Genomic DNA, 27,962 nt, shown 5'->3' on the forward strand with positions numbered 1-27,962 from the left:
CTGTCTTCCTTTGAAAGGGCTGCCGTACTTTATCACTACCGTTTCATAAAACAACCGTGTTGGCTCAGGACTCCGGTTGGGACTGAAAAGTAGGGCAACGTTCATGCACTTTGATGGATTATGTCATCCCGCACAGCCTCCCGGTCAACCTTTCACCTACTTTCTCTCACACTGACAGCAGTTATTTGTGTTGATGGAAGCGACATTCGCCGGGAAGAGGAGCCGTCGGCAAAATATTATCGTGTAACAGGTAATGTCTGTTAGTGGTAAACACTCGTGGTTTTTACAGAAAACTTTGAAGGAGGAGCCGCGAAAGAAGTTTGACCAGTTAGCTTCTCTGTTAGCTATGAAACGGAAACAAGGATGTAAGATACAGAGCCGAGGGGCGCGTTTAGCTAGCTAACAACAGAGTTAGCTTCTTCCTCAGAGGCTACTGGCTAAACATCGATATAGCTGTTAAACTGCTGTCATCGTCAACGGAAGTGAACTATAAGTAACAGGACGGGTAGCTAGCTTGTCTACAGACGCTTGTTTGTAGTCTGTGTATGTATGTTATATGTTAATCAAGCTCAAATCCACTGGCTGGTAAAGACGTGACAGCTTAAGTAACTTTGTTGATAAGTTAGATTAAGGAAGTTAGTTTCACAGTTTTAAAGAGACGCTGGAGGCAGCTGTACTTGGCCCTCCAATGTATGCTAACAAGTAAGCAAACAAACACCACACTCGCACAACGAGCAAGCTTGAGCAGTTAGGCATTGTTTTGAAACGGCTGCACAAAACCGTTGGAGCAACACAATCAGATGTTCACACTGACAGCATCAAATCAACAGCAGAACAGTTCAGCTGCTGTTGGTGTTTGTTACTTGTTGGGATTTATTAGAGCTGCATCGATTTTCTGTCAGTCGACAAATTAGCGAGCACGTCTTGATTATTTATTAATTGTTTTGATAAAAATGCCAAACAATTGACCGTTCTCCAATTTTACAATTTGCTACTTTCCTTGGCTGAACATGATAGTGAATTTAATATTTTGGGATTTTGGACTGATGGTTGGACAAAACAAAACCTTTGATGACATCACATGGGGCTGAGGAAGTTGCAGTGGGAATTATTCACTTTTTTGTTGACCAAATGATCAATCAATCCATCTATTAAAACAATCAGCTGATTAATCAGCTATGGAAATAATCATCAATTGCAGCCCTAGTTAGATTATTTGAGGCTGATAATGTGTCACAGGGGACCAGCTTGAGAAAATTGCACTCAGGTGCAGGGTTCTGGACCACAGCAGCAGTAAATTTCTCCAGTGTGGGTTGAATAAAGTCTATCTAATTTCTAACAGCACACTTTGTATTGCGTTCCTTAAAGCAATGCTTCTGTTTTGGACTGCAGCGTCGCCCAGATCTTGCCATCACACTGTCAGCCGGCCAGGCTCAGAAAATCCCTCTGTTTGGCAGAGCGACCAGCCACAATTCCCAAAGCTCCTTGAAAAAGCTCGCACTCATTTTGAACTGTATCCGATGAGCTTGGCATTGTTCATAAACAAGTGTAGCGTCATGATTTCGCTTCTTAAATGGGGTGTTAAGTAGATATCAATGAATATATATGATGTATGTATATGATATGTACAATTTAACACAAAGAATGTTGTTGATGCTTTTCAATACATCATTGATTTAATTTACCTTCCTCATTGGCTCATGCTATGCTCAGTTTAATTGTTCCCCTAATTTATTTGTTGACAGTTGTGATAGAAGTAAGTTAAGCTTTGTAGGAGACTCTTAATGTCGGTAAATTGATAGATTTGTATTATTATCCACTTTTTTTAGACACATCAACTGCAAGACAGACATGCTTGATTCTCTGTCGTCCATTTTTTTCATTTCACTGCTTCTCATCACTACAGAGTTGGAGGCCCTTCCTGATCAAGAGACATAGTTGTCTGGAGGGAACCATTCAGAAATGTGGATGAGTACATTTTCACGTTTTGCCCTGCCTGCCCTGCAGAGGAGCACCTCTACCATGGCCTGCCAGGCCCTAAGGGCTTGTCGTAGACCAGGACAGGCTGCAGGTCCACTACCCTCTCGTCTGACTTCAGTGCAGCTTCGTGGACATCAGACACTGGGGTCAGCTTCCCTCCCTGTGGCTCGCCACTTAGCGAGGCATGTGCGGGCTCTGGACGAGGAGAGGCTGATGGAGGTGGAGTGGGAGGATGGAGGCCACAGTTTGTACCCATTCACCTGGCTGAGAGACAACTGCCAGTGTCCACTGTGTACCTTGGAGTCAGCTCAGGCCCGAAAACTGCTGATGTCTGATCTTGATATCCACACAGGAGTCAATGTTGTGGAGGTCACTGATGACAACAAGGTAGGCTGCTGCCATTATCTGACTTATTATCTTTGGGGTTCACACACTCTGTATGAGTGTTCTATATTAAGAGAAAAATATGAATGTTTGAATTATTACCTTCCTGAATATGTAAATGTCCAATAAATTTACAGAGCCAACATCCTGGTTCAACATTAATTTCCATTAAGTGCTGTAGTTGTGCTTCTGCACAGTTTTACAAGTCCACTGGATGGTAATAATGGATGTTTTGGGTACAGTAAGTTTCATTTTCAGTTACAGTTGATCTTGTAAACCTATAAATACCCTACATCACATTACACAATGTCTCTGCCTATCAGATCATTGCTGTTATAAGATGAACATAATATGATATTACATGATACTACGCATCACCACAATTTTGTGATGTTACTCCGCATTATTTGTTGATCATCATAAAGCATACTGTACTCTGGTATCATGAAACTTGTTTATGAGTGGCATTTACACTTTTTAAGGGCAGCTGCCTGGTGATAAACTGTTATCTAAGACGATCTAATTTTGGCAGAAGTACACATTCAGCCTGACCTTTAAGTCCTCCAAAGGAAACGCCTTTGTGAGCTGTGTCATTCATTGGATTTTGCCCCTGAAGTGGGACACAGATATAAACAGACTGTTATGACGTGACAGTGTTGCCAAGCTACTGTGTGCCATTTGCTTTTGTTGATAAAAATCAAATGCAATAAATTTCCTGGTTTGTTTTTTGTTTCCTGTACCAAGATTTACTGAGTAGCCTTTTATAGTAAGCGTGTGTTGAATACCGCAACAATGGTTTCACACTTGCCTCTGGCTATGGAAAAGATTAGATGACGCATTGGCCAAAAGCTCCCACAACTATTAAAAAGGCACATGGTAAACATAGGAAATCCTCCATTTGAAAAGGAAACAAACATTTCTTTCTCAGTTTTGTGAACTAAAAGAGCAGCTTCAAAGGTTAACCTTTAAGGAGCAGATTAGTGGTCTTTCTGGAAACAAGTGAAATATTATGAAATTCAAAATCAGATATGGTTTAACTACATCACTGCCAGTCAGCAAAGAAGGTTGCACTTACTACTAGCTACCACCAGCTAGAAAGAGAGATAGTTCTTGTTGATGGTTTATCACTGCAAAATATTAAGAGGTGGAAACATGGAAAAAGTGGCCAGTTGGGATCAATAAGCTTTTCGTCTCTCCACAGGTGTCCATTGTGTGGCCTGACCAGCACACCAGTGTGTTTGACGCGGAGTGGCTGAAGAAACGCTGCTTCTCTCCTGCTGCCAGACAAGCAATTCAAGAAGAGCTTTTCCTCAACGGTGAGTCTAGCTTTTAATGTTTAAATTTTAAAGTGTAAGTCTGTTTTCATGTTATGAATTTGGTATTGGGGACCACCTCCTGTGCAGGAATTTGTCCTATAAAATACACTCAGTTGCTCCTTTATTGGTCACCTAGCTAAAACTAATCCAGTCTAATACAACATCCCTGCAATAAATCCTACTTTCATAAATGGTTCAGTTCCGTTTTTGTTGAAAATGCTTTAGAGAGGTGATGATTCATTTTGCAGGATGTGTAGCTGTTATATTGTGTTGTGTTATAATGACATTATTTTGTACACCAAATTTATATTAATGAGGGTAGCTAAATAAAGCTTCCAAATGATTGTACAGTTGAATTCATGCTTCTCTGAAACTGAACATTATTACCTTCATGATGGAAGGATTTATTGCAAGACTGTTGTAGTAGACTTCTTAGTTTTAGCTAGGTGTACTTAATAAAGTGGCCATAATGCATACAAACTGCTGACAAGAAAGGCCTGGACTGATTGGACGTCACTGGTCTGAAACTAATGATTACTTTCTAATTGATTACCCATTGGTTGATGTAATGATTAAATGATTGATGATTTTTAAAGGAGACCATAAATCACAACACACCTGTTTTAGGATTAATTGGGTGAACAAAACAGCTTCATGAATTACTGCTTTTTTAAAGCAGCATCTGAGAACAGCAATTTGTCTGCCAAACAGCAAGTGTTACCCTAACAAACCTGCAGGCCCGACGAAGTTCATCGTTGATGACATTTTCCACTCTGTGACCACATGCCATTGTGAATATCATATTTGAATACACACCTTTTGTCATTAACATTAAAAATATATCCTAGTAACTCCCCCAAAGTCAGTTTGTTAAATTCACGCAGCCCATTCAGTGACAGATTTCACACTTTTTTTTCACCACAGAAATGGTCAGTGTAATCAATTTTGACTTTTTTATCAAAAACATTCAAAACAACACATTCGCTGTAATTGAGTACTAAATACAAGATGATCTAATGTTCATATTTTCCTTTCACTGTAACCACATTGGAAAGTATGTAATACAAAGTCAGAAAATGACAGAGCAAGAGTTTCAGTGTGCCAAATGTTGGTTTATGAAAGAGTATGTCATGGTCATCTGAAATTCATTTCACCCTGACATTTGGGTAGAATAACAAAAAGTATAATTTGTGATTTCATTCTGGATTGTTCTGTGTCTTTTGTATGCACTTTAGTGGTTTTCTACATTGTTTCCATCATCACTTCTTTTGCTCTATTGTTACCTCCGACAAGGAGGTTATCCTTTTGGTCCAGTTTGTTGGTTTGTCTATCAGCAGGATTATGGAAATACTACTGACCCAATTTTCATGAAACTTGGTGGAAATGTGCAGCATGGCCTAAGGAAGAACCCATTAATTTTGAGCAGCTCTGAGCCATGGGACAAATACATGAATTATTTTTCACTTTCACTAACATTGGTGGAATAAATGCCATAGATCCTAAAATCCAGTACATGACTGTAAGGGTCAATACTGACAAAACATTTATTGTAGAGATACATTAAACGACCCTTTAGAAGAACATAATAAATGCACAGCTGAGATAATGAGGCTTCAGTAAAGCACAACCATGCTTTGACATAATTCTAGATTGTAGTTTTGGAAATATATCCATGCATACTAAAAAAAAATATGAATATATATAGGGGATGCATTGCAGATTTGCGCATCATAGAAGAGTGGACTATTGGCCTTGGTGGAGGTCTGCACTCTCTGAGTCCCCTTCTGGTTGTTAATTAGTTCTAAAAATACTCCCACATTCAAATATATTTTGCTGACAACAGTAATCCTTATCTTTAATGAAGAACATCAAGACCATTAAAACTGTCTTGATTAGGTGTTAACACTTTAATATTTAAAAATTCAGTTTAATAGGTTAACACTTGGCATGTGGCAACAGCAGGAACTGAGTAGTTGTGAGCAAAATGCTTGTTCATTGTCATTATGTAATTAAGTGCCAGCTCCCTGGTGTGTGTGCGCATGTGTGTGTCTAGCTGTTAAAATAAAAACGAGTGAACTTTCTCTGCTAAGAGCAAAAAAAAAAGATGCCCCTGATTTAAACTCTTCTTCCACACATTTTTTTTCTCAGTAACATGACTGTGTTGTTGAGGAAGGAGGTTTTCCTTAAGACTGGAAAGAGAAGTCATTTTACAGTACATTTACAATGGCCCCTTACATTATCCAGTCTGCCAGACAGCAAAGGAGAAGTCTAGCTGTGGAACAAGGTAGCGGCATTTCAGTGGAGCGGGGGATGGACTATAGTTGGTTTGTGTACACACACACGTGGTCCTGAAGGACCCACAGGGCTGAGCGGCTCCTGCCCTGTTCCAGGCTGATTAAGGTTATGTGTGTGTGTGTTGCAGACCTCCTTTATTCATGTTGAAGTGTAAATAGATCCCCCTCATAGCAATTTACAGTCATTTTGTAGTGTATATTCTTTTCAGCCATTCTCAGCCCAGAGCCCGGGGGCGCTCCTGGAAGACACTGCTAAGCTCATACACCAAAACACAATACAGGATGACGTGCGCTCACAGACAGACACACACACACACACACCCTGGGTTTAATTATTTCCTCATGAACGCCAGCCTGAAATTCCTTGCACCGAAAAATACTGGAAAGGTCCATATTCTCAAAAGATGGGTGATGAGCAGCGCTCACCTCCGAGGATTTTGCTCACATTCTCACTCCTTACTTCTGTGTGACGTTAACTCACTGAAGCGTAGTCCACAGTTTGAATTTCTGTTTCCTTTTTCATGCAGTGCACCTTGATTTTACAGGCCCAAGTATGCCTGTTAAAGTGTTCAAAACAGTGAAAGTTTAGCACACACGGGACACTGTGAGGTCAATATGAAAATTGGAGCTCTGGGGATATTATTCAGCCTGTACTATACCTCCTGCTTTTATGTCTTCAGTAATGTTTTTTCTTCTGCTTTTACCGTTTCTATGGAGTTGTGCAACTCAGACCGCAGTATGTAGTTCAGCAGCAGCTATTATTGGAGGAGGCAAAGAACTAGTACTATTCAATAGCACTTACATGATAAAGAAAACATTTTATGTTTATTATACAGTCCTGAACATAGAAATCAACTAGAACATGTTGAATTTGTGTTGGAATAGTTTCTGATGGAGCAGGCAAATCCAGTTGATTAGTGAGCAAGTTACCATTTTCCATCATTCTCAGAAAGTGAATTTTACTCTATAGTGACTTTCCGCGCATCGTAACAGTTCTGTCAGCTCTTCAGGCCGGACTTTCCAATGTCTACTGTCGCATATTGGATGCACATGTGATTTGTTAGCATCTCGAGTTTATTATCCTTGTACAAAACTGAACGAGGCGCAGTCCGTCTGCATGTGAAACAGCGTAAGGCAGTGGCCCTTCTGAAAGGCTGACGTCTGTACAAATGTGAGCCTCATTCAGACCCCCTTCTGCCTCCGCCATATGGAAAACTGATTTAGAGTGAGGGTCGAGAAAAGATCCGCATGTTCTCACCAAACACAAGCTTTCTGTTGTCAGCATTTCCTTCCTTTGGAACGAACAAATCCCAGAGCCTGTAGGTGTGTGTAACCAGGCATTTAAACTCAAAATGCCTGGTGTCAGAGACTGGAGCGTTCTTACAGACTTCTTACTAATTCTCTATACACTATGGTCAGCTTTTTGAATTTTGCCACTTTTTGCAAAAAAAAAGTTTGCTTTCTATTTCCTTGAACAAACTTTTTTTATGGGCCCCTGAATGGTTAGCATCTTTTGTCGAAAATGTATCCAACTGCTATGTGCTGTAGGATTTATTTGTTTTAGTCAAACGCCTTCATCTCTGCTACCATCAACAGAAGTATTACATTACTTATATTACAATTACTCATTCATAGATGTGTTCAGGATCACTGGAATTCACACGTGCCGTTTTCTTGCTGGTGTGTGCACTTTGAACCTTTCAACATCACTTGGAGGAGAGTGATGATGTTGAATTGCTCTCGGGAACACCAAAAGCTTATGTCACTCACAGCCTTATCTGCAGTGACTCTTCCTTTCACCGATAAATCTGTCAGTGATTTACTGAAACGCCAGATGCTTTTAATATTTGAACCATGTCATCGTTTCAGGACTCCCATTTTGCGCTTGTCATGTTTATTTAGCCGGGGTGGGAATCATGACTAATTTCATGTCACTGGTAATTAAAAGACGGACGTGAAACAGGTTAAATGGATTTTATTAAATGTAAAAATACGCCCAAACACACAGCTGAAAACCTTTTCTCACACACTTTTCCACCAGCTGACAGCGGTAGTTTGTAAAAGGAGTCTGTCTTCTCTCTGAGATGCATATAAGACCATTCTCTAATTCAGTAAACCCGACTTCAAAAGGCATAATGGGACATCATTTTTATTTGCTTTGATCACTAAGAATAAGTGTATCAAGTTGTACTTATAGAAGTAAGTTCCACTGCCTGGCCATCCTTGGCCAGTCTCCCTTTCATATTGCTTGCAGCTCCAATTACTATCATTAGCTTTTGTTCCTCTTGTTCCTCCAGTTGATTGCTCATTGTATATTTTAGCAGCAGGACAAAAGCAGCTGACACACTATAGTATATACAGTTAAATGTTTCTGATTTATGACAATGATGATGATGGATTGGTCTTAAAGTCTATTTTATCCTTCTTATCCTGTGTTACACATTGTTCAAATTGGAATTTCTTTTTCTTAATTTAGTCTCTGTCGTTGTGTTTGGTGGTGTTGACACTTTTAATTATCACCACTCCAATAGATTGTACCGTAACACTCTAGAAAGAAACAGTGCACTCAAAGAGATGCAAGTATGCAAAGTATTCAACACAAAAAAATACAAAAAGATTTAACTCCCATGTTTCACCTAAAGTCTGAAAGAAATGGCCACTTGTATTGAAAGAGTATCCCTCAAATACAGACATTTCAAAATAAAAGCTCATAACATTAGACTGTTCAATAAATGAATACACACAGTCATAAAATATACTCCAATATATTTGAAAGCTTAGAAAACATCGAAAGGAGATGCTGGATGCATTTTGTGAAATTTCTTTGTTTTTCCCAAAAGTGTGATAGACTGAGAGCAATGATGACACAAAAGGTGCAATGAGAATTCTCTCACCGAAACAGCTGTCCCTGTTATATTCTCCTCTGGCCTGCCAAAAAAACGTCCCTAGTTACTAGTGGCAGCCAAAAATGTGAAAAATTTCTAACCCTAAGATGTACATTGTCTGACAAAAAATCCCTGACACCTCACAAGGTCTGTACCTCAACTGCCTGGTCTTAATCTGTCTTTTTGCAGCTTTATGAAAATCTGTCAAAAGTCTGACAAAGGCCATACGTGCCCTACATACAAGTTGGAAAATTTACCCCAGCAGTGTGTACTTTATCCAGCCCCTATTCCAAAGAAGTTGGGACGCTGTTTAAAACATTAAAAAAACACAATGAGATCATTTGCAAACAAACTGTGTTTAACAAAGTGTTTCTGAGCCCATGTAGTAATCTCTTTATACAATCATGTGTTCACAAAGTGGTGAACCTCGCTCCATCCTCGCTTGTCAACCACTGAGCCTTTCCAGGATGCTCCTTTCATACCCAATCATGATACTTTCACCTGTTACCAATCAACCTGTTCACCTGTGGAATGATCCAAACAGGTTTTTTGGAGCATTCCTATCATCTCTCCCAGTCTTTAGCTGCTCCTGTCCCAACTTGTTTAAAACGTGTTGCTGCATCAGATTCAGAATTAGAAGATTTTTACAAAAATCAATGAAGTTGATGAGGTATAACAAATATATTGTCTTTGTGCTGTTTTCAGTTGAGTAGTCAGAAAAGATCAGCAAATTATCACATTCTGTTTAATTTACATTATACATAGTATCTCAACTTCTTTATAATCTGGGTTGTGGAGTACTGTGGTGCTTGTTAATACGTTTAGATACTAGTACAGACAGATGATGTTAAGCAGGCTCGATAAGTATTTTAATTCTATCTTGTCTGCCAAAAAACATTGTAAATCAGATCAGTTGAAGTTGATTCAGAACTGAGTGCTGTGTAGGACCAGACGAAGATACCCATATATATGTGTATAAGTTATAGAGATAAAGGTTGTCTTTATAGTTCCCTTGGCAGTAGTTTGCTGTGTAACTTGTGGCATTGTGGCTTTTTGCTCTCATTTCCAGTTCTGAATACTTACAGTATACGTCAGTTAGTGTTCCATTTGGATTGGACAGTTATCATAAACTTCCTGACCAACTGGTCCGAGGCTCTCCTAAATGAACTCAGCTGGGTTTGGACTTTTGTCCATTAAGTCTACTGACTGATTCTATAACTCAGCCAAGTAGCAGCTGATTTGTCATTTCCCTGTCTGGCTGGTGTTTCCCCTTTGCCATCTGGTCTGAATTTAGCCTTCTATGTCATCACTCGTCAGTTGACAGACAGGCTCCTGGAAACATAGCTGCGGAGGTCCATCCATGGAAAAACTTGTGTTTTTCCAAACCTGACCGTCACTTTACAGCTATATACAGCTTCAGTAGAACTGACTTCTCAAACACGTGCTTACATACACGTGTACATTCTGTGTTATCAACCTCAAAGGAATTTGAGGAATCTAAACTGGAAACTGTGTGTTGAGGGTTTACATGTGTCAAAATTAGCTCTTATCATTGTGCAGTGTGCTGTAATGGACTACTGAGGGTTTTAGCAACTCAGATTTGACAAAAGTACTGGTGGCCAGCCAAATCTTCCACATTTTGAATGTCTCAAGAGAAGTTGGGCTTCCTTTCAACAAATTTCACTATTTTTCACCCACACACAGTTTATTTTTCGCAGTGTATTCCTGTAATTCCTTCATGGATCAACTACGTTTGGGTTAAATCCCTTTTCTTTGTCATTTCTTTTGAAATTTCAACACCTTTACATCAGACTGCTCGGAAAGCTGGTGACTATAATGATTGGATTTTTCATTTCTCTGGCAAGCCGGACCTCCTGCTTGGCACTTTAAATAATACTGAAAGCACTGAGTATAAGTTGGCAAGAAGGACATAATTTGACAAACTACTGCAAGACTCTGTAGAATTTTGGGAACCCGAACTTGCTGATGGAGAAATAGTCGAGTTTGGATTAGTGTACGAGGGCCTGCAGCTCTCCAGTGAGAAAACACTGCTCGCTCTGTCTCTTTTAAACCGGGAAAGCAGAGGTTGGCTGCCCTGTCCTTCAGGCATGTTTCATAGATAAAGGTGTGTTTGTTGAATTAGCGGAGGTGGTGTTAGTTTCTTGCAGCTCCATTAATATACAGACACACAGTACGGACACTGTAAAAACACAAACATACGTGCTAATTGTGGAGTGGAATATAACTGAGAACAAAGTTTTTATTTTTCATACGTCTGGACTCATGGGTGTGGTTTGCCTGGGTGCATACCTTTGAACCTGCCCACTCCACCAACATACTGATCTGTCTGGCATCATGACATGAAATGGCAGTTTATCGTTTGTAAAAGCAGTCGCCGATCAGCGACACGGGCAGGACTAACACCATAGTCAAGATGTGTGCCAGAACCAAGAAGAAGTAATGACAACAATGGCAACTGCTATAGACAATGTAGATACCGCTATTAAGGCTGTTCTTAATTGATTAACATTACCAATTTTTTTCACCACTCAGAATCCCTAACAGATTAGTGTCAACTCAAAGGCCACACCGGGATTTAGTGGCATCTAGTGATGAGGTTGCAAATTGCAAATAACTGAATATCCCTTGCCTCAGCCCTCCCTTTCCAAGAGCGTAGAATAATCTACAGTGGCTGTGAAACCAGCAAAAACATGAAAGCTCTCTCTAGAGCCAGTTTGTGGTTGCTCTTTACTGGACTACTGTAGAAACATGGCAGTGCAACATGGCATGAATATAATTTAGCATTTCTGCCATATTCTGCCAATAGATCCACCAAAATTTGTTCGTTTGAAATTTCATTGGATACAGGTGGATATGGTGGTCTCCAGGGACTAAATCCCCCTCTCCCACAGAAATCGGTTAGAGTGGAGGCAATGTCACACTGAAGATGGAAACTGAGTGTAATGAGTTGAAAGTGCTGTCCGATATCAGAGTCTGGTAAGAGTAGGATTATTTTTAAACCTCTAAAATTTTAAAATAAATGCAGACTGTTAAGACTGCATCTACATTTAGCCACTTTATTTTTTTATTTATTTATTTACTTCAAGGCACTGTCTCTCTTGGAATAAATATTTGCTGCAAATGTGTATATTGGCTGTTAAAGAAAAAACATTGTACATTTCTCAATAAAGATATAAATAACAACAAATTAACTAAATATAGTGGTACTCCCCTTTATCAAATAAATTAGTTGCTTTATTTGTCATGCGAATTTAATGATAACTAATGAATGCACTTGTTGGCAGTGGCGGTAATAGGTGCTATGTCTTCTTGAGACACTACTCATTAATCATTTATCAGATTTTGTACTTGCAGCTGTTCACAAGCTGAGTTGGGGTTGAAAACATGGTTTAATTTAGAGTTGTCTGTATTTGCCCACACATGTATGAACAGAGATGAAACAGCGTTAATGAGTTATTGCTTAGTGTGATTAATGAGGAAGTCAGTCAAATGATTCTTTATTCAGTGGAGGAGGACGTTTTCTGAACTTTTATCTTGGTAAAAGTTACAGGACTGAATTTTAAAAACTCTGTTACAAGTAAAATCCCTGCATTGAAAATGTCACATGAAAAAGTACGTGCATAATATTAGCAAAACATTTCACAGCATCAAAATTGAAAATACTCCTAATGCAGAACAATGATGTTCTTAGTGTTGTACTGTTGTGTGTAATTATTGGATTATTATTACTGATGTATTAATGTGTGAGTCGTGTTTTACTCATAGACTCTATAAAACATGGAGACGTCACCCACAGGTTTCTGAACCATTGTGAAGTTCCTTCAAAGTAGCTCTGGCCATTACCATCTTGGCAGTGCCTGACTTCACTAAATTCTCGATTAATCCAAATATGAACAAAGAGGTGGAGCGTGGGTGAAGCTGAAGCTGCCCGAATTACACCTGGTTGCCAAACCCAGCGGCTGGCTGTCGCTAAAATCCGTCATGCCCATAATTATGCATAACTTTAAGACTTAATATAATTTAAACAAGCAACTTATACAAAAGTTCACCCCTCTACAGTTGTCATGAACCTGGAAATTAGCTATCGAAGATATCAAAACCGTTTTTTGTACCAGGCTGTAAACATTTCTTTATTTCTGCTTTTGGAGCAAACCTCGAGTGGCCATTTGAGGAACTGCAGTTGTTGGTGCTTTCAGGTTGCCTCTTGGTTTTACTCCTATAGTTGGTCGACATGCTATTTTATATATTTTATGAGGCTACTTATGGGTAGTTCAATCTATGAAAATGCATCATATTTTATAAGAACATCATGTGTTTTCTATATAAAATCTTAATTTGTAAAGTAACTCTTAACTGCAGCTGTCATGTCATGTAGTGGACTAAAAAGTACAATATTTCCCCCTGAATTACAGTGGAGTCAAAGTATAAAATATCGTGAAACGGAAACACTCAGGTAAAGCATGTACGTCAGATTTATTACTTGAGTAAATGTACTTGGTTATATTCCACCACAGGCTTTATTGATACTGACGTTTCAGTAAAATCAGATAGATTGGCTGTTTGGGGATCAAATTGCAGATGAAATAATGCTATCTCATTCCATTTTATCTCAGTAAAATTTCTAAAATGTGCTTTGCAACAGCTTGAATCTAATTCATAAAGCTTAATCTTTCTAAAAAAGGTAGTTTATGCCCATCTGGTTTTGAGCCCTCCGCTGTGCATTGCACAGACGGCCCATTGAAGTGAGCTGATCCGAGCTCTGTGATAAAACTTAACCAAGTCAAAACAAAAGCTCTCCGGATAACTGCAGTGATTCAAACAGAGCTTTGAAGGCGCTCCCAGCTGCAGAGGAGAGCGACGCAGCCTTCTGAGCTTAAACAGAGCACAGTGAGGGGAGAGCCAAACTGCCATGAGCTGCCTGACAGCCACAGGAGCCGCGGCTTCAGGTTTCCTCATCTGGAAAAGCCACTGTAGCAGACCACGACCGAGGGGGAAACAGGAGAGGGGATTATGCACATATACTATCTTGTCAGACTGTCAGTGGTGTCCTTTCGAGCACATGCCAGCACAGTCCCTCCTATGAACACTGCAGTGATTTTACACAAATGAGCAAATTAACTTAAAGCTGCAGTTACTGATTTTGTTTGGCCACTTAGCAGCAGCGGAAATGAGCTGTAAACACAACATTAAGAAATCGTCATCTTAGCAAACAGTTATTATTTTCACATTCAGCAGTTACGGAGCAACGAAAGTCATTTGGATTAATTTTTCTGGCCACCTTGTGAATGTCTATTCTAATATTCACTCTCTTTTAGCTCTGTTTTTGGTCTCTACCGACTCCTGAGAAAAATATCTGGCTATCTAGCTGCTAAGTGCAGGTAGTGTACACTGGTTTCTCACAGCTTGTTTGTTGAAAACAGCTGCCTTCTGTGAGCAAAAAGATGCTATGACAGTGGTGAGAGAGACAAACAAAATATTAATTGTTCTGGACAGCTAAACAATGAGCTGAAAGTCCTGAGGGGAGCTGCAGATATAGGTAATAATTTTCTGTAGGTAGTAAAATTTACCAAAATGTCAAAGATAGAAGTTTGAATTATCAGAATGGCTCCTTTCATAGTGTTTCTTGATAAGTATCACAACACTGGATGACATATGACATATTAGCAGCATTTTAAGTTGTACAAAAAGCAGACAAAAAACATCAAATCATATGTAAGATGATGTAACATCAATAAAAGGAAACTTCTTAAGAAACATGACAAACCCACAACCCAAACCTGACAACAACTGACCAAAGGTCACAAAGGACCACAAAACAATAGTCTAACAAGCAAATGCCAAGCATGCATACGTTGTATTCAGTAAATGTTCATATCAGATGTATCGTATGTTTTCATCTGAAAAGTAACCAGTAACTGTGCTGTTGCATTATTGCTATAGTGAAGTAGATTGTTTCCTTCTGAAATAAGGTGGAGGAGAAGTGCAGGGAAAACTAAAGTAAAGCACAAGTCCTTCAAAACTGTTCTTAAGTGCATTTCTTAAAGAAATGTACTTTTCCACAGTTGGAGCTCTGTCTTTTCTGCTGTAAATTTTGTTAGATTTGCTCTCTGTGGCAGTTCAGGTGACAAGGCATTCATCTGTTCTTTAATCTGCAGCCAGTGTGAGCTGATAAGACACTAAAAAAAGAAATTCCTTGTGATCCTTCACATCTGAGATTGTGATTAGCCTTTCCAGTGAAAAACAAGCACATGTGAGGAGCTCATTACATGATGAGAAGGCAGACATCCATGCACAGTTCTCATCTTTTGTTCGACCCCGCCGCCACAGCGTGAACTCACTCAACAGCAGCGAGCGTGCTAAGTGTTCGCAATGAGATTCGAGCTGAACTGCAGCCAGGACTGCACAGCTGATGTACATGCACAGCGCGGCCAGCACTGGAGCCGCTTTGTCATAGGTGACACCCCAAACCGTGGAGCTGAAACACCGCCGTGCCTGTACAAGACATCCAGGTCCAGTTTCACAAGAGTAATTGTAACATTCAGGCTTGACCTTTGCCCCAGTTCCTCATTCTCTGCCTTTGTTTCTCTCCGCCCTCTTGACAAGTTTTAACAAGCGGGGGGTTCCCGACCCTTTGAACTGTGCGGCCAGAAGCTGATTATTTGTGACAACGGCCTGGAGGGAGGTCCGCAAGTCATGATGACCACTGTGTTTCTGACTGATGTTGCATCTCTGTGAGCTCTGGGCCTTTCTCACTGAAATTCCTCGTCACCACCAAGTCCGTCTGTTGCAACTGCAAATCTTTATTGCCTTCAGAGTGAGCAGTCACATTGTCTTTTAATGTTTTAGACACTTTAGAGGGCGATAAATTATGCATGAAGTTCAGCACGCTCGCCCTGCTGTGTGTCCATCTCCTGCAGGCTTTGGCCGTGTAATCTGTTTGTGATGCAGCCATTTGGAAAGTTGTTTTGAAGTTGGTGGGTACAGAAAAGAGGCACGAGGAGGAGCCATGAACATCAGACAGGTACACAATCTCCTCAGCTAAACCCTCCTCCTCCTCCCACAAATGTACTTAGCAGCTGTTTCTGTGGAAGTCACTGGAGAGTGGCTGTATGGAAAAAGCAGTGGAGCCAGCTGGGTGGAGAGCTGTGGGAGGATTTTTTCCACTTCTGTCTGTCTGACAGAGACGGGCTGAATTTTCTCAGCAAGCTATTCATCATGAAGTGCGCAGGCTATCACATGCAATGGCAACGTTTTCAAATGGAGGCCAATTATTTAAGTCCTAAATTGTTTCTATTTCTAAGAAAGTTTTTTTTCCAAAGCTTAGTCTCATTGCTAAGCCTCAAAATTTTCAACCAGACATTGATGATGTGTTTGATTCGATAGAAAGTGTGCTCTCATACTCTACTTGTTTGTGGCTTGATTTTATTTTCTCTGCCCGTAGCACACCAGGCAACACTTTCCACACATTATTTGTCTTCTTGTTTTCTTTACACCATTTTGGAAAAACAAAAAAGTGTCATAAAGGTAGCAATGTGTGTTGATGGAAAATATAAAGGAATGGATGGGCGATATTTTAGTGTTTTTCGCTGACAGTATTATACCATAGCATTAAAAACAAAAGGGAAACTCCACTCAAAACATGACTCTACCTCTTTTCCCTCTATTAACAATGTAAGGGAACATATCTGAAGACAGAACAAATATGTAAAAAGCAGATGTGTTTATTGGCTCCAAATAGGAATGAAAATGAGGTTTAGGCCTACATGTGTTTTGGGAGGAGTAACCTGTCCCATAATGTAGGTTGATTATTAAATGTATTCATTAAATGCAATTCATTCTCAGAGTTAGAGAAGTGGTAGGATTAGGTGTCTCAACAGCATTTACTTGGCAGAGGATCCAAAGTATATAATATAAAGACAACAGTTAGTGTACCACAGTGCATGTCTATAGAGTTAATTTACATACAGCAGCAACAGACACACAACGACACAGCAGAGGAGGCTTTCATGTACTGTAACAACAAAGCTGAGCTTGTGCTGCAGTGTGAAGTTTTGGAGATAACGTTAGCTCTGGCTATCTGAGACTAAAAAAGCGACATGAAAAACAAGTTAACTCTCATCCATCCTGTACTCTAGTTATTTGATTGGAATCAAATGAGGCTTAACGTTCCCACGGTTTGTCTTGACTGTACCTCAGTATTAAATACGCCAGCATTTCTCTAGCGTGTGGGTCATAATAGATGCTACTAGCCAAACTTGCTAACCCCAAATTCAACAGGCTAACCAGCAAAATGAAGAGTAAAACAACATGAAAATGGCAAAACTTGAAGTCGATATCGATCCATCTTTGAGCTTCAGTTTTAAAGCGAATCCTGTTTTCTATTGCTCCTCAAAGAAGTCAGAAGTAAAATTATTATTATTAGCATACACATATAGCCTGAGTGTTGTGCAGTAGTTGTTGTGGGGAAATTCTGTCAAATTAATCCCCTGTGTCTTCACTTCCTGGTGGGAGCAGATGAAGACTTTTGTGTTGGTTCTTGCAGCCAACAACTGAGAAATTGGCGTGCACTGTTTGTAATGTTACCATCCACATCTTCTGTTATCAGAGTCTGCATTTATAGCCAAGAAAATTTAGTTACTGGATGTAACTCCAGTTCTATGAGCACATGCTTTACCTGCAGCCACAGTAAAGCGCAGTATTTTTAATATGGTAAAACATTTGTCATAGTAATTATGGTATTGCAAAATCCATGTCTTTGCAGAACATGATCCGGTATACGGCCCGACCCTAATATGCTCTATAGCTTATCCCTGCTGCACACCTGGATGTGACTCCTCTCCCTCCCCCTCCTGTTGTCATTTGTTTTTCATCTAAGTAAGTGAAGGTCCTCGTGGTCCTCCTGTCCCTGTCTTCCCATGTCAAGTATTTGTACTGTCTTTTGTGCCTTTGTGTCCTCTGGGACGGGTTTTAACCGAATATAATTTTGTTGCACTTGTGTAATGACAATAGACGCTTCCTGATTCCTGATTCCTGATTCCTATTGGTTGAACACACAATAGGATGTTGACAGGTCTCTCTTTTGAAAACAGCGTCTTTGTGAATGCAAGCTTACATCAGTGAATTCTGAACAGCGTCCATCTGTGGCTGTTATTTATTCATATACGAAAACCTGCCAATATCCTGCCAACAAACCAGTTGTTGAGATTTGTTAATGTGACATGGAGTGACCGTGCATTAAAGATAGAACATGCAGATTCTCACTCAACAAGCTAACCCAGGCTTATTACGAACAATGCAGAGGGAGCGGGGGTGGAGAAGAAGAAAAGACTATAACATCTGATAAAGTTGCAATGATACAGACCAGTTCTGTCCTTGTTGAACAGAGTTTGTTTGTTTAACAGAGCAGCTACAGGAAAGACTCACTGTCGGGTGGAAAAGCTTCATGTTGGTGCATTGCAGACATGGCTTATATCTTGTCACACAACCAAAAGCCAAAAAGAAACTCCTGTATGTATTTAAATCTCCCTAAGATGCAAAAACATTTCTTCCATGTCCTCTTTCTCATTTCAGAGCGTTCTTACTGGGACTCCAAGCTGCACATTCCCACAGCTGACTACCATGAAGTCCTCCATGACGATAAGGCAGCGCTGGCCTGGCTCGTGGCCCTGCGTCGTGTTGGCATCGTCAACCTGAAGGGGGCTCCGGCTGAGCAGGGCCAAGTGGCCAGGCTCGCTGAGAGGATCGGCTATCTCCGGCTGACATTCTACGGGTAAGACTTTGTGACGTTCATCCATTTTGCTCCAGTCGTTCTCAGCCAAGCCACCGTTTAATAATCGGACTCCCCACTAAATCTTGAACTGCTGAATTTTCCGCTGATCATATTTTAGCTGGAGCACAGCCCAGGGGGTGTTATTAGTAAAGATTAAATATAAAAGACCTTATTTACATCCCTTTTCCAGTGAATCGGAAAAAACGCAGCTAGATATTTTGATGAAAGATGTTCTCAGATTCTCACTTTACAACATTAATGTTTAGGAAAATGTGTCCACTACTCAATTATCTGCAGCTTTGATTCATTTTGGTTCCATGGAAACGCTTAGAGAGTGTGTGTTAGCCCTTCATCACTTTGACGTACTGCAGTGCTGATTACTTGAGGACAGAGACGAGGAAAACAACCTTAAAGCATTCCAGCATTTTTAAGCCAGAGGAATTACCTGGTGCACTCAGTCAGAACAGAGGTTTGGAGCGTAAAGCTTTTCCACTGCCAGTGGATGAGCTCATGCTGCTGGAAGTAAAGAGACTGCAGACTAAAGCTGAAGGCCTGCCATCAGAGAAACTAGACTGTTTTACGAGTCGGGCATCCAAACGAGCCATGCAAACAGAACATGGAAGATAACTTTACCTCATTAGTGCTCGACTCCTGCTGCATCTCAATGAAGTATCTACTTCAGAGGCTCCAGCCGGTGCATTCCTGTGAAGCTGCCCAGTTTGCCCTCAGGGATCCCTGCAAAGTTCATCTCATCTCTGCTTTTTCTCCACACAGCCTAATTGTTGCTGCTTATCTTCTAAAGCCAACGTTAAATAATTAACGTGGAGTTTATTAATGGATGTTATCTTTGTCCTCAGGCACACATGGCAGGTCCAGGACAAATACATGGCAAACAATGTAGCCTACACATCAGGAAGGCTGAGTCTTCATACCGACTACCCTGCATTGCACTTTGCACCTGGAGTGAGTAGAATCTGATTTGTATGGTCTATTTAGGGGATTAAACTGCACAAAACAGATATGGTTTCACTTATAAGTTTATGTGCCGCTTTTATAAGTTCGTGTCAACTGCTGGCATTTTGCTTATGTGCCGTCAGAGTTGTAAAAGGAGCATTTGTGCTGCATGTGTGTGTTGTTGGCTGTGGTAGGTGCAGTTTCTGCACTGCATCAACCAGGCTGTGGAAGGAGGGGAGAGCGAGGTGGTGGACGGCTTCTACATGGCCGAGCAGCTGCAGAGAGAAGACCCAGAGGCCTTCCGGACGCTCACCTCGCTCCTCATTGACTTCACCGACACAGGGATGGACTACTGCGACTTCATGCTGCAGTCGAAGAAATGCATCATCGAGTAAGTGGAGGCGCCCTGTCCGATCACCCGCTTGTTTTTTTATTCCCATAGGTACACTCACATTTACTTTCCGTGTGTGAAGCAGAGGCTCTGACCATGCAAAAATTAAAATGACTTGCAGTTCAAAAAAAGATGCAGTGGTTCGTCTCACCAGTGTGAGTTTGTGTGATTTGAAATGGGACACTGCCATCTGCTGTTCAGAATTATTATGTCCACATATCTTCAGTATGGCCTCCAAAATCATGTGGGAAGCCCTTACAGAAAAATGGGAGCTACATAATAATATTCATTGTGTTGGAATGAGATATTTGACAACCACATTTGAGTCAGCTGAAAATATTTAATCAGCGTGCCTGATAAATAAATGGGTTATGTCAAATTCTGTCTGGGTAGAAGGCCTGAAACCAATGATTACTTTCAACAGTGATGAATCTATTGATCTTTATAATGTCACAAAAAAGTATAAAATACCTGTCAAATTTCCCAGAGAGCCTTTGTGACTTTTTCAGATTGTTTGTTTTATCTGACCAACAATCCAAAGATATTTAATATCTATTTGTGTAACTTAAAAAAGGCAGCAAATCATCACACTGGAAAAGCTGGAACTAGAGAATGGAGATTAATTATTAGAATTTTGCATACCAAATTCAGATTATACCAGTTTAACAGATTCTAAACAGTGATCATTAGTTTCAGCCCTACCAGCTTGTTGATGGTCTAATCAACTCATCAGTTCATAGTTTCAGCTCTAAAGGTCATGACTCATGTCAGTTTGACTTTGATTGTGGTCCTTTCTCCTCCTCTCTGAGCAGCGCTGATGCCGAGGGTCGAGTCTTGAGAATAAACTACAACAACGCCACGAGAGATTCGGTGCTGGACCTCCCCTTACATCAGGTCCAGTCTTTCTACCGAGCACTGAAAGCCTTTGTGGACATCATGAACCGACCAGAGAATGTGGTCACCTACAGAATGGAGCCAGGTCAGTGTGCACATATCAAAATTCATCTGATATAACAGGTGTAAGAAAATGGATCCGTAAAGCCCCCTAATCACAGGAGGCTTATATGTGCCCAAACGTTTGATCCAATGGATGAAAAATGAAAATGAGGTAGAAGAAAGGACAAAAAAAGACACAGTCAAAGACTTGTAGTACCCAGAACTTGTACAGTGATGTACGACACGTTTGTTGTCATCAAGGTCACGATGACATGAGAGTGAATGTTTCTGTCACTGTAGACTAAATCAAATTACCCAAGTCTGGTGTAACCGTCTCTAAATAATCGCTGAGAGTCTGCAGCACCAAGTGACAGAGATAGAAGATGGTATTGTACAAGAGACTGAGGACATCAAAGTGTAGCATGATAGGGCCATTAGTAGGGGGACGGCGTTTCGATAGCAGCACCCAGGGTTCAAGCCTCCGTGTTAGAAGGCATCCATCCTGATGACGTGTCCTTGAGGTGGTTCAAAGGGTTCAATATGCTACAAACAAGCCTTTTTGTACGTGTTGTCCAACCACGTCTGACGGTTTAAACCCGACACGCAAAGCCAGAGCGAGGGCGGGACGTGATGATGTGATCACCAATCACCAAACCCCTACCTGAACAGCAGCTGACCAATCATAGTTTAGCAACAGTAACAATGCAGATGCAGCAGGACTGACAAATGTTTCGCACACGTTGAAGTGGTGAGCATGAGGCTGTAGTGGGAGAGACGCATTAAAACACACAAAAGCAGAAAAGAAATAAATGGATTAAACAGTTAGTTTAACTGCTGTAAGTTAAGACTCCGATGTTAGCATGGCTGGCTAACTAGCTCACTACTTTCAGTAGCAACTAATTGTTAGGGCCCAGAAGCATTTCATTTAAGAACTACATTATTCTGTGGGGTTACATTTCTGCCTCAGCGACTGTGTAGGAGCTGGTCCTGGATGCTGAAATCTCCCAGTGTAGCTAACATTAGCAGCTCTGTTCTGCTCCTCATTGGATTTTAGTTTACACTCCAGCAGCTCCAGCCAACATGACCTCAGATAGCTTTGATTCTGTGTCTTCATCCAGCAGAATAACAGCTGATCTTAGTTTTTTCCTCATCATACTCATACTAGGACTGGCTACCTTTACACTGCAATACAAGGACATTATTTCCATGTAAGGCTGATGACTGTTTGCCCAGGACATGCAGCTGTAGCTTCACTCTTTTAGCATGAAACCATGTATGAAGCTGTTATTTACACTTAGACAAATATGTAAGACCCCCTCTCCAACACTCTCATTCTAAAACACGTCAGCCCTGGTTCTGCAGGGCAAAGGTGCTCATCATTTGGAGCAAATGTCAGTCCTTACTGAGAGAAACCTGGGATCAGATGAAATATACCTCAGACCCTCATTTCTGATCTGTTTCAGGAGACATGGTGACCTTTGATAACTGGCGTCTGCTGCACGGGCGGAGGAGCTACATCAGCAGGCCAGACAGGCTGCGACACCTGGAGGGGGCCTATCTGGACTGGGATGAAGTCATGTCTCGCCTCCGGATACTTCGCAGCTCCGTCCACGAGAACGTATGAGCTCCAGAAACAGACAAATTTAAATGGTAGTGATCTTAAAAAGAGTGAGGTGACAGAGGGCAAAGTGCAAAGACGACACGTCAAGATCTAAATCTCTGAAGTCAAGCATCGTATCATAAATGAAACACACACTGTTGATTGGTAAACATCAAAGTTTAAATGATGACGGCAACTTTTCAAAGAAAACAGTGCAACGCTTCAATGCAAAGATGAAGAAAACACTTCTAATTTAAAGGTGCTGTTAGATTAGCCATCGTGACAAATGTCAAATCATTTTTATGTCTAAATCGAAGAGGTGTTCCACACTCTGGGTACGCCACATTGTGATTACGATATCATAATTGTTTTCTAAGATTTCTAAGCTGATTAATTTTTCCTGGTTCTCTGGTTAATGTTTGGCTCAAAACATGCTCTGAAATCTACTTTATAATCCACCACATTTACATAAATCAGTCTGAAATGACAATGAATTCCTCACTACAGTACATAGACAGAGAGTCTGCTCCTGTGTGTCAGCAGTGATTTCAGAATCAGCCCTGAAGTAAATGTTGTTATATCGCTATGTTTTTCTTTCTTCTTACTGTCTGCTACGGTATCTTTGCCTCTACTTTTAAATCCTGTGCCTGCACACAGGAGCTGATGTCGTGGACTTTCCCTTCATTCTGTAGCGTTGCGATGAGATCAGTCGCTTTAAGCCACAGTACATCAGCTGTAGTAGAAGTGGCACTATGAGGTAACTGCACTTTATTGAACTGACCCTTTAGATTTACAATTGTACAGACGTGTGTACTTTTCTGCCTAGCCTTAGTGGCTGGTTGAGATACAGTGTGCTGCTGCTGTCCACTGGAAACCATGCGTTTTTTAAATATTCTGCTTTTTTCTGTCCAAAATGTGAATGGCTGTGTGGCTGTTAAACATGTGAACGGCGCTCTCTAGAGTCACCGTTTGGTTTGTCTGTTCTGGGCTACTGTAGAAACACGGAGGACCCGCTCCCTCTGTAGATATAAAGAGCTCATTCTAAGGTAACGAACCTTATTCTTACTTTCAGGCTTTTATACACTAATGACAACACACTTATGAAAATTATATTCCATTTCTGCCAATGACCCCCTACAGCCTTCACACCAGACCTTTAGGAAAAATAAACCACGTAAAAGCTCATTGGATTATCTGTAAGATGGATCATCACACAGCTGGAAACCAGCTTGTTTAGCTTCAGCTAGTAAAAGCTGACATTTTGGAGAGGCGTGGTTTTTGAGGCACAGCAGCGAAACACTCCTGCAGGTGTGTGAGTGTGATCAGGGTGGGTAGACTTTTAGTAGCGCTGAAATGATTGAAAAATCCCATTGTGATTTATTCTTTAGCTGCTGGAGGTTTGACATTGAGCCCTGCTCACTCACTGCTGTCACTGAGAGTCGAATCTGCATTTTGGTCCTAAGCTTCAAATGTTCTCCTGTAACCAAAGAGACAGTCTTTCTCTCTGCAACCAAAACGCTTTATTTTTAATGTATTTCTGTGTAAGATAAAGATAAGATGGATGTACTTCCCGTAGCAAAAAAACAGTTTGATCTGGTTTTCACAGAAGTGCTTTGTCGACTCTGCACAATTAATAATGTACCTTTTTTCTTTCCTCCAGTCTTAGAGGTCCAGTGTGTAGGATTTAGTGGCATCTAGTGGTGAGGTTGCAAATTGCAACCAGCTGAGCACCCCTGCCTTCACCCTTCCCGATGACGCTCTTGAGTTTGGTTTGTCCTTTCAGGGCTACTGTAGAAACATGGCTCCCTCTGTGGATACAAGCTCATTTTAAGGTAACAAAAGCACATGTGTTGTTTTCAGGTGATTACATAAAACCAGAATCAGATTTAATTTCTCTCAATAGATCACCTTAAATCCTCCACACTGGACTTTTCAACATGCGCTTAAAGCATTAAGCAAACTTTTAAACTCAACAAGCATTTTGTTAAACTGTTTTTTTAACTGAATAGTCACAGCTTTCTAAAATAAATCTTCAAAGCTCTTCACTGTGTCTTCCACTTTTTAACCAACAGGTTGTGTGACCTCTGGTGCGTTTTTTTCCTCTTCAGAAAAGGACAACGAACTACACTGAGCTTTGTATGCGACAACTTTATTATATTGCCAAAGCTGTACATATTCTATAAATACTTTTTCCAAATACTGGAGTACTTACACCTGGCATCTCATTTCATTTATTCCCTCTCGTTACAGCAGCTGGCTAGTACAATGACAGAGATGAGTTGCAATAATCCAGTTTAAAAAAATGTCCGTTTAACTTAAGCAGAAAGAGCTGTGTCCCATTCCCACCAACCACACCAGTTTTGGAGCTGCTGCAGATCCAGTTCAGTCTTCTTTACACCGACGTGTAGTGTTTTTCATTAACGCAACAGCATCTGGATATCCTACTGATTACTTTCCTATGCACAGTTCAATGACTAAAAGTACAAGCATGTCAGAATAAAAAAAAAAAAAAAAACATCTTCCGGTGATATAGCTGTACCGATATATTGCTGATCTGGAGAAACTGTTCACCACATGAACGCATGTGCACACACACACACACAAACAAACGCACACACACTCTTCACTGTGAAACGTAATGGGCCAGCGGTAGGACCAGATTCAACCGTTCTTTACTACCACAGAAACAACATTAAGACTCGCTGATCTCCTCTGGGAGCAGATGGCCACAGCTGTAGGCTTCAACACGTCGGAAGGATCAATCACAGGATGCAAAACTGCTGCTGGCAGTTTGGAGGATTTTGTACTTTGGTCAGAAGCTAATCTGCGATGTAAAAGCAGGTGTTTTCCCTGGGCTGGTTACGGCCTGAATTCTCCTTAATTATACGAAACACTCTGACCAAAAGCAAATCGGTTCAGTCGTTTCATGAGCAAAAACGCTCTGTTCAGCCTCTCACATGCGAAAGTTTTTCTAAGTCTAAAGTTTTGTCTGAGCGGCAGCACGAAATCCAAATTTTAATAACTTCGACTCTGAGAAATTACGACAGATATTTCAAACAATTTTCCAGACCAAATGATGAATTAGTCGCAGTCCTCGTGTGACTGCAGGCAGCTGTTGCTTGGCTGTTTCTTTCTACAAGTGGCTGCCGTTAATATTAGTCAGACATAATTACAAGAAATGCCAAGTGGCTGAAAATATTTCGATGCTGCTTTCCCCAATTTACACCTACAATAAAGCCATTTTCTGATGGTCAGTGTCATAAATTTCTGACTTCTGTGGTTTCACTCAGTCTTTAAAACTGGTGACGGAGAGGCCAGGCAGATGACAGCATTTCACTGATTTCCAGGTGCAGCAGAATACAAGTCATTATTTCGACAAAGGCCATCAGAAAAGGGACCCTCTACAAAAACTGCCATCCCATTTTAATGTCTGAATAACAAACTGATTGTGCTGCATCGCGCAATGTTGACAGAATTGGAAGAAAAACTGCGCTCACACATTAGTCCAGCGTTAGTCCCACTGCTGTCCTTATAGTCGCGTCATATGAAAAAAACCTAATTTAGCTTATTTTGTTGTGTTAAATATTCAAAGTGGTTCATTAACAAGTGAAACCAGATCAAAAACATTCATTTTTGTTAATTCAAGTGCTGATAGCACAGTTGTGGGAAATTTCTGAAACTCAGAAGTACAACCCTGAGGCTGATGTGAACACAACAAAAGTCCACACCTGTTACAGTATCTGGATGCAGGATTTTTTAAAAAATTTTCCACGTAGAGATCAATAAACGTTTGACTGACGACAGGTCACTATGAGCTTAAAATGTGATCCTTTACATGGAATTAAAAAAAAAACAAAACAAAAAACTGCAAAGCTGTTTTAAAGACAGAATAATAACCATGCAACAGCGCCCCCTGCAGTCACACATTGAACAGCGAACGCTGATTTGAGCCAGGTCTGTTTGGTTTCCACCTCATTTCAGACTATCAAAGACGTGTTTCACATGATTGTGGTGGCTGAATTCAAATGGAAAAGGTACTGTACCGTCTCTGCCAACACCTGACGTTCATCTGCACCACCTGCCGATGTTTAAAACACCTGCTGTGACATCGCTGACTGGGGGTGTGGCCTGAGTGCAAAATGCTCCAAAGCAACGCAGCAGCTGTTTTTAGAGTTCAAGAGACAAACTTTAAACAGTCAATCAAACTGAAGTCATCATATTCACTTCAATGTACTATAGAAAAAAGAAAAAGGTCTTTCTTACATTCGTCACCCTGTGAACGCCAGTTAACTTAAGAAAAACCTGGCTCTGGCAATGGCTAACTACTTATTAAGTATTGCACATCTAGCAAATCAACAATTTGTAACATTTTTTTCCAGAGAAATGTACAGTCAATATATGTATATATTAAATAAATACTATATATAGAAATATATATAATATTTATTTTTCATCCTCATAGTAACATGCAATTGATAACAGCAGACCACAGACGAGAAGTTTTACAGCAGAACTAGAACAGTAATTCAGCCTGGCGGGCCGATATAGGGCAAGAGAACACATCTGAGAACACTCACATTATTTTAGGGTTCAAACACTTTTAAGAAGCGTTTACATGCGGTGCTCCGGTGCAGTGTACAGTAGCATTTTCAGTATGGGACGTCCTGCACTACAAGAGGGTCTCTGGATGTCTCACCAGATTAAACTTGGACAGACTGGAACTTTACAGTAACCACATATCACAGAATAACTCACACAGTCGTATGGAGACGGATAGGAGGGGGGGGGGCTACTCTGTAGTGAGCTGTCAAGGCTGTGCACGGGACCTGCATGCACTCTGTGCCTCGGGGCTATCCCTCAAATCTCCTCCTATCGGTAAAAACAGGTGGGTCTTGGCAGCGGGAACAATAGAAGACTTTCACACTGAGGAGAAGAGCTCAGGGGGAGTGACCCCTCCCGAGCTAAGGAGCAGGCAAACATTTAGCTAGTTGGTATGATCATCAGGACGACAGCAATGAGGCGTTGGAAGTATTTACACGACATCACAGAGCAAACACGTCTACACAACGGGGTCGAAAAAGGGTCGTGGGCTTGTATATACAGGAGGAGGGGGCAGGGATTGTGTGCTTAGAGTAAAGTAAGGGATTGTCAGGAGTCTGTGGTTTTAGAGCTGAGATGCCTTTTCAAGTAGAGAGGCACACCGAAGACGGGGGGGGAGAGAAGGCTCAGGGTGTAGACTAGCTAGGAAGGGGTCTCGGTGACAGAATCTTGGGTTTTCCTTCCGCCTCCTTCCCCTTCACTGCTGCCACGTAGGAGAAAAGGCAGAGGACGGAGTAACAGATCTGATGTGCCTGCAGAAGGAGGAAATCAGCATGAGGAGGATTATGGCCCAGGTGTGAGGTCACATCTGTGTACACTTAAACACAACACAA

At 40.9% G+C, this 27,962-nt stretch overlaps 2 protein-coding genes across 11 annotated transcripts in view; one reads left to right on the forward strand and one right to left on the reverse strand.

The window, feature by feature from the left end:
* On the forward strand, nt 1-25,062 carry bbox1 (butyrobetaine (gamma), 2-oxoglutarate dioxygenase (gamma-butyrobetaine hydroxylase) 1). The gene is made up of 8 exons (XM_041939571.1): nt 1-250; nt 1,907-2,367; nt 3,566-3,680; nt 18,451-18,649; nt 19,507-19,612; nt 19,798-19,994; nt 20,807-20,973; nt 22,394-25,062. The coding sequence occupies exons 2-8, from the start codon at nt 1,963-1,965 to the stop codon at nt 22,552-22,554; spliced, it is 1,350 nt and encodes a 449-aa protein (XP_041795505.1). The 5' UTR covers nt 1-250; nt 1,907-1,962; the 3' UTR covers nt 22,555-25,062.
* Nucleotides 24,171-27,962, reverse strand: part of madd (MAP-kinase activating death domain) — a 50,781-nt gene continuing 46,989 nt past the window's right edge. For 5 of the 10 annotated variants that reach the window (XM_041938800.1, XM_041939291.1, XM_041938967.1 and 2 more), the window contains one exon: nt 24,172-27,881. In XM_041938800.1, coding sequence (XP_041794734.1) covers nt 27,768-27,881 — 114 coding nt within the window. In that variant the 3' untranslated portion in view covers nt 24,172-27,767. Of the gene's footprint in view, nt 27,882-27,962 lie in introns of all 10 variants that reach the window. The other 5 variants (XM_041939451.1, XM_041939371.1, XM_041939130.1 and 2 more) reach the window with 3 other exon arrangements.

The sequence above is a fragment of the Chelmon rostratus genome, chromosome 1, assembly GCF_017976325.1.
Source record: "Chelmon rostratus isolate fCheRos1 chromosome 1, fCheRos1.pri, whole genome shotgun sequence".
NCBI lineage: Eukaryota > Metazoa > Chordata > Actinopteri > Chaetodontiformes > Chaetodontidae > Chelmon > Chelmon rostratus.

Bases quoted from the DNA above. Each gene is read 5' to 3' on its own strand.
- bbox1 (XM_041939571.1), top strand. From the start codon at position 1,963: ATGTGGATGAGTACATTTTCACGTTTTGCCCTGCCTGCCCTGCAGAGG. The intron at 3,681-18,450 runs GTGAGTCTAGCT...TTCTCATTTCAG, and splicing joins AGAAGAGCTTTTCCTCAACG to AGCGTTCTTACTGGGACTCC. The intron at 18,650-19,506 runs GTAAGACTTTGT...CTTTGTCCTCAG, and splicing joins CTCCGGCTGACATTCTACGG to GCACACATGGCAGGTCCAGG.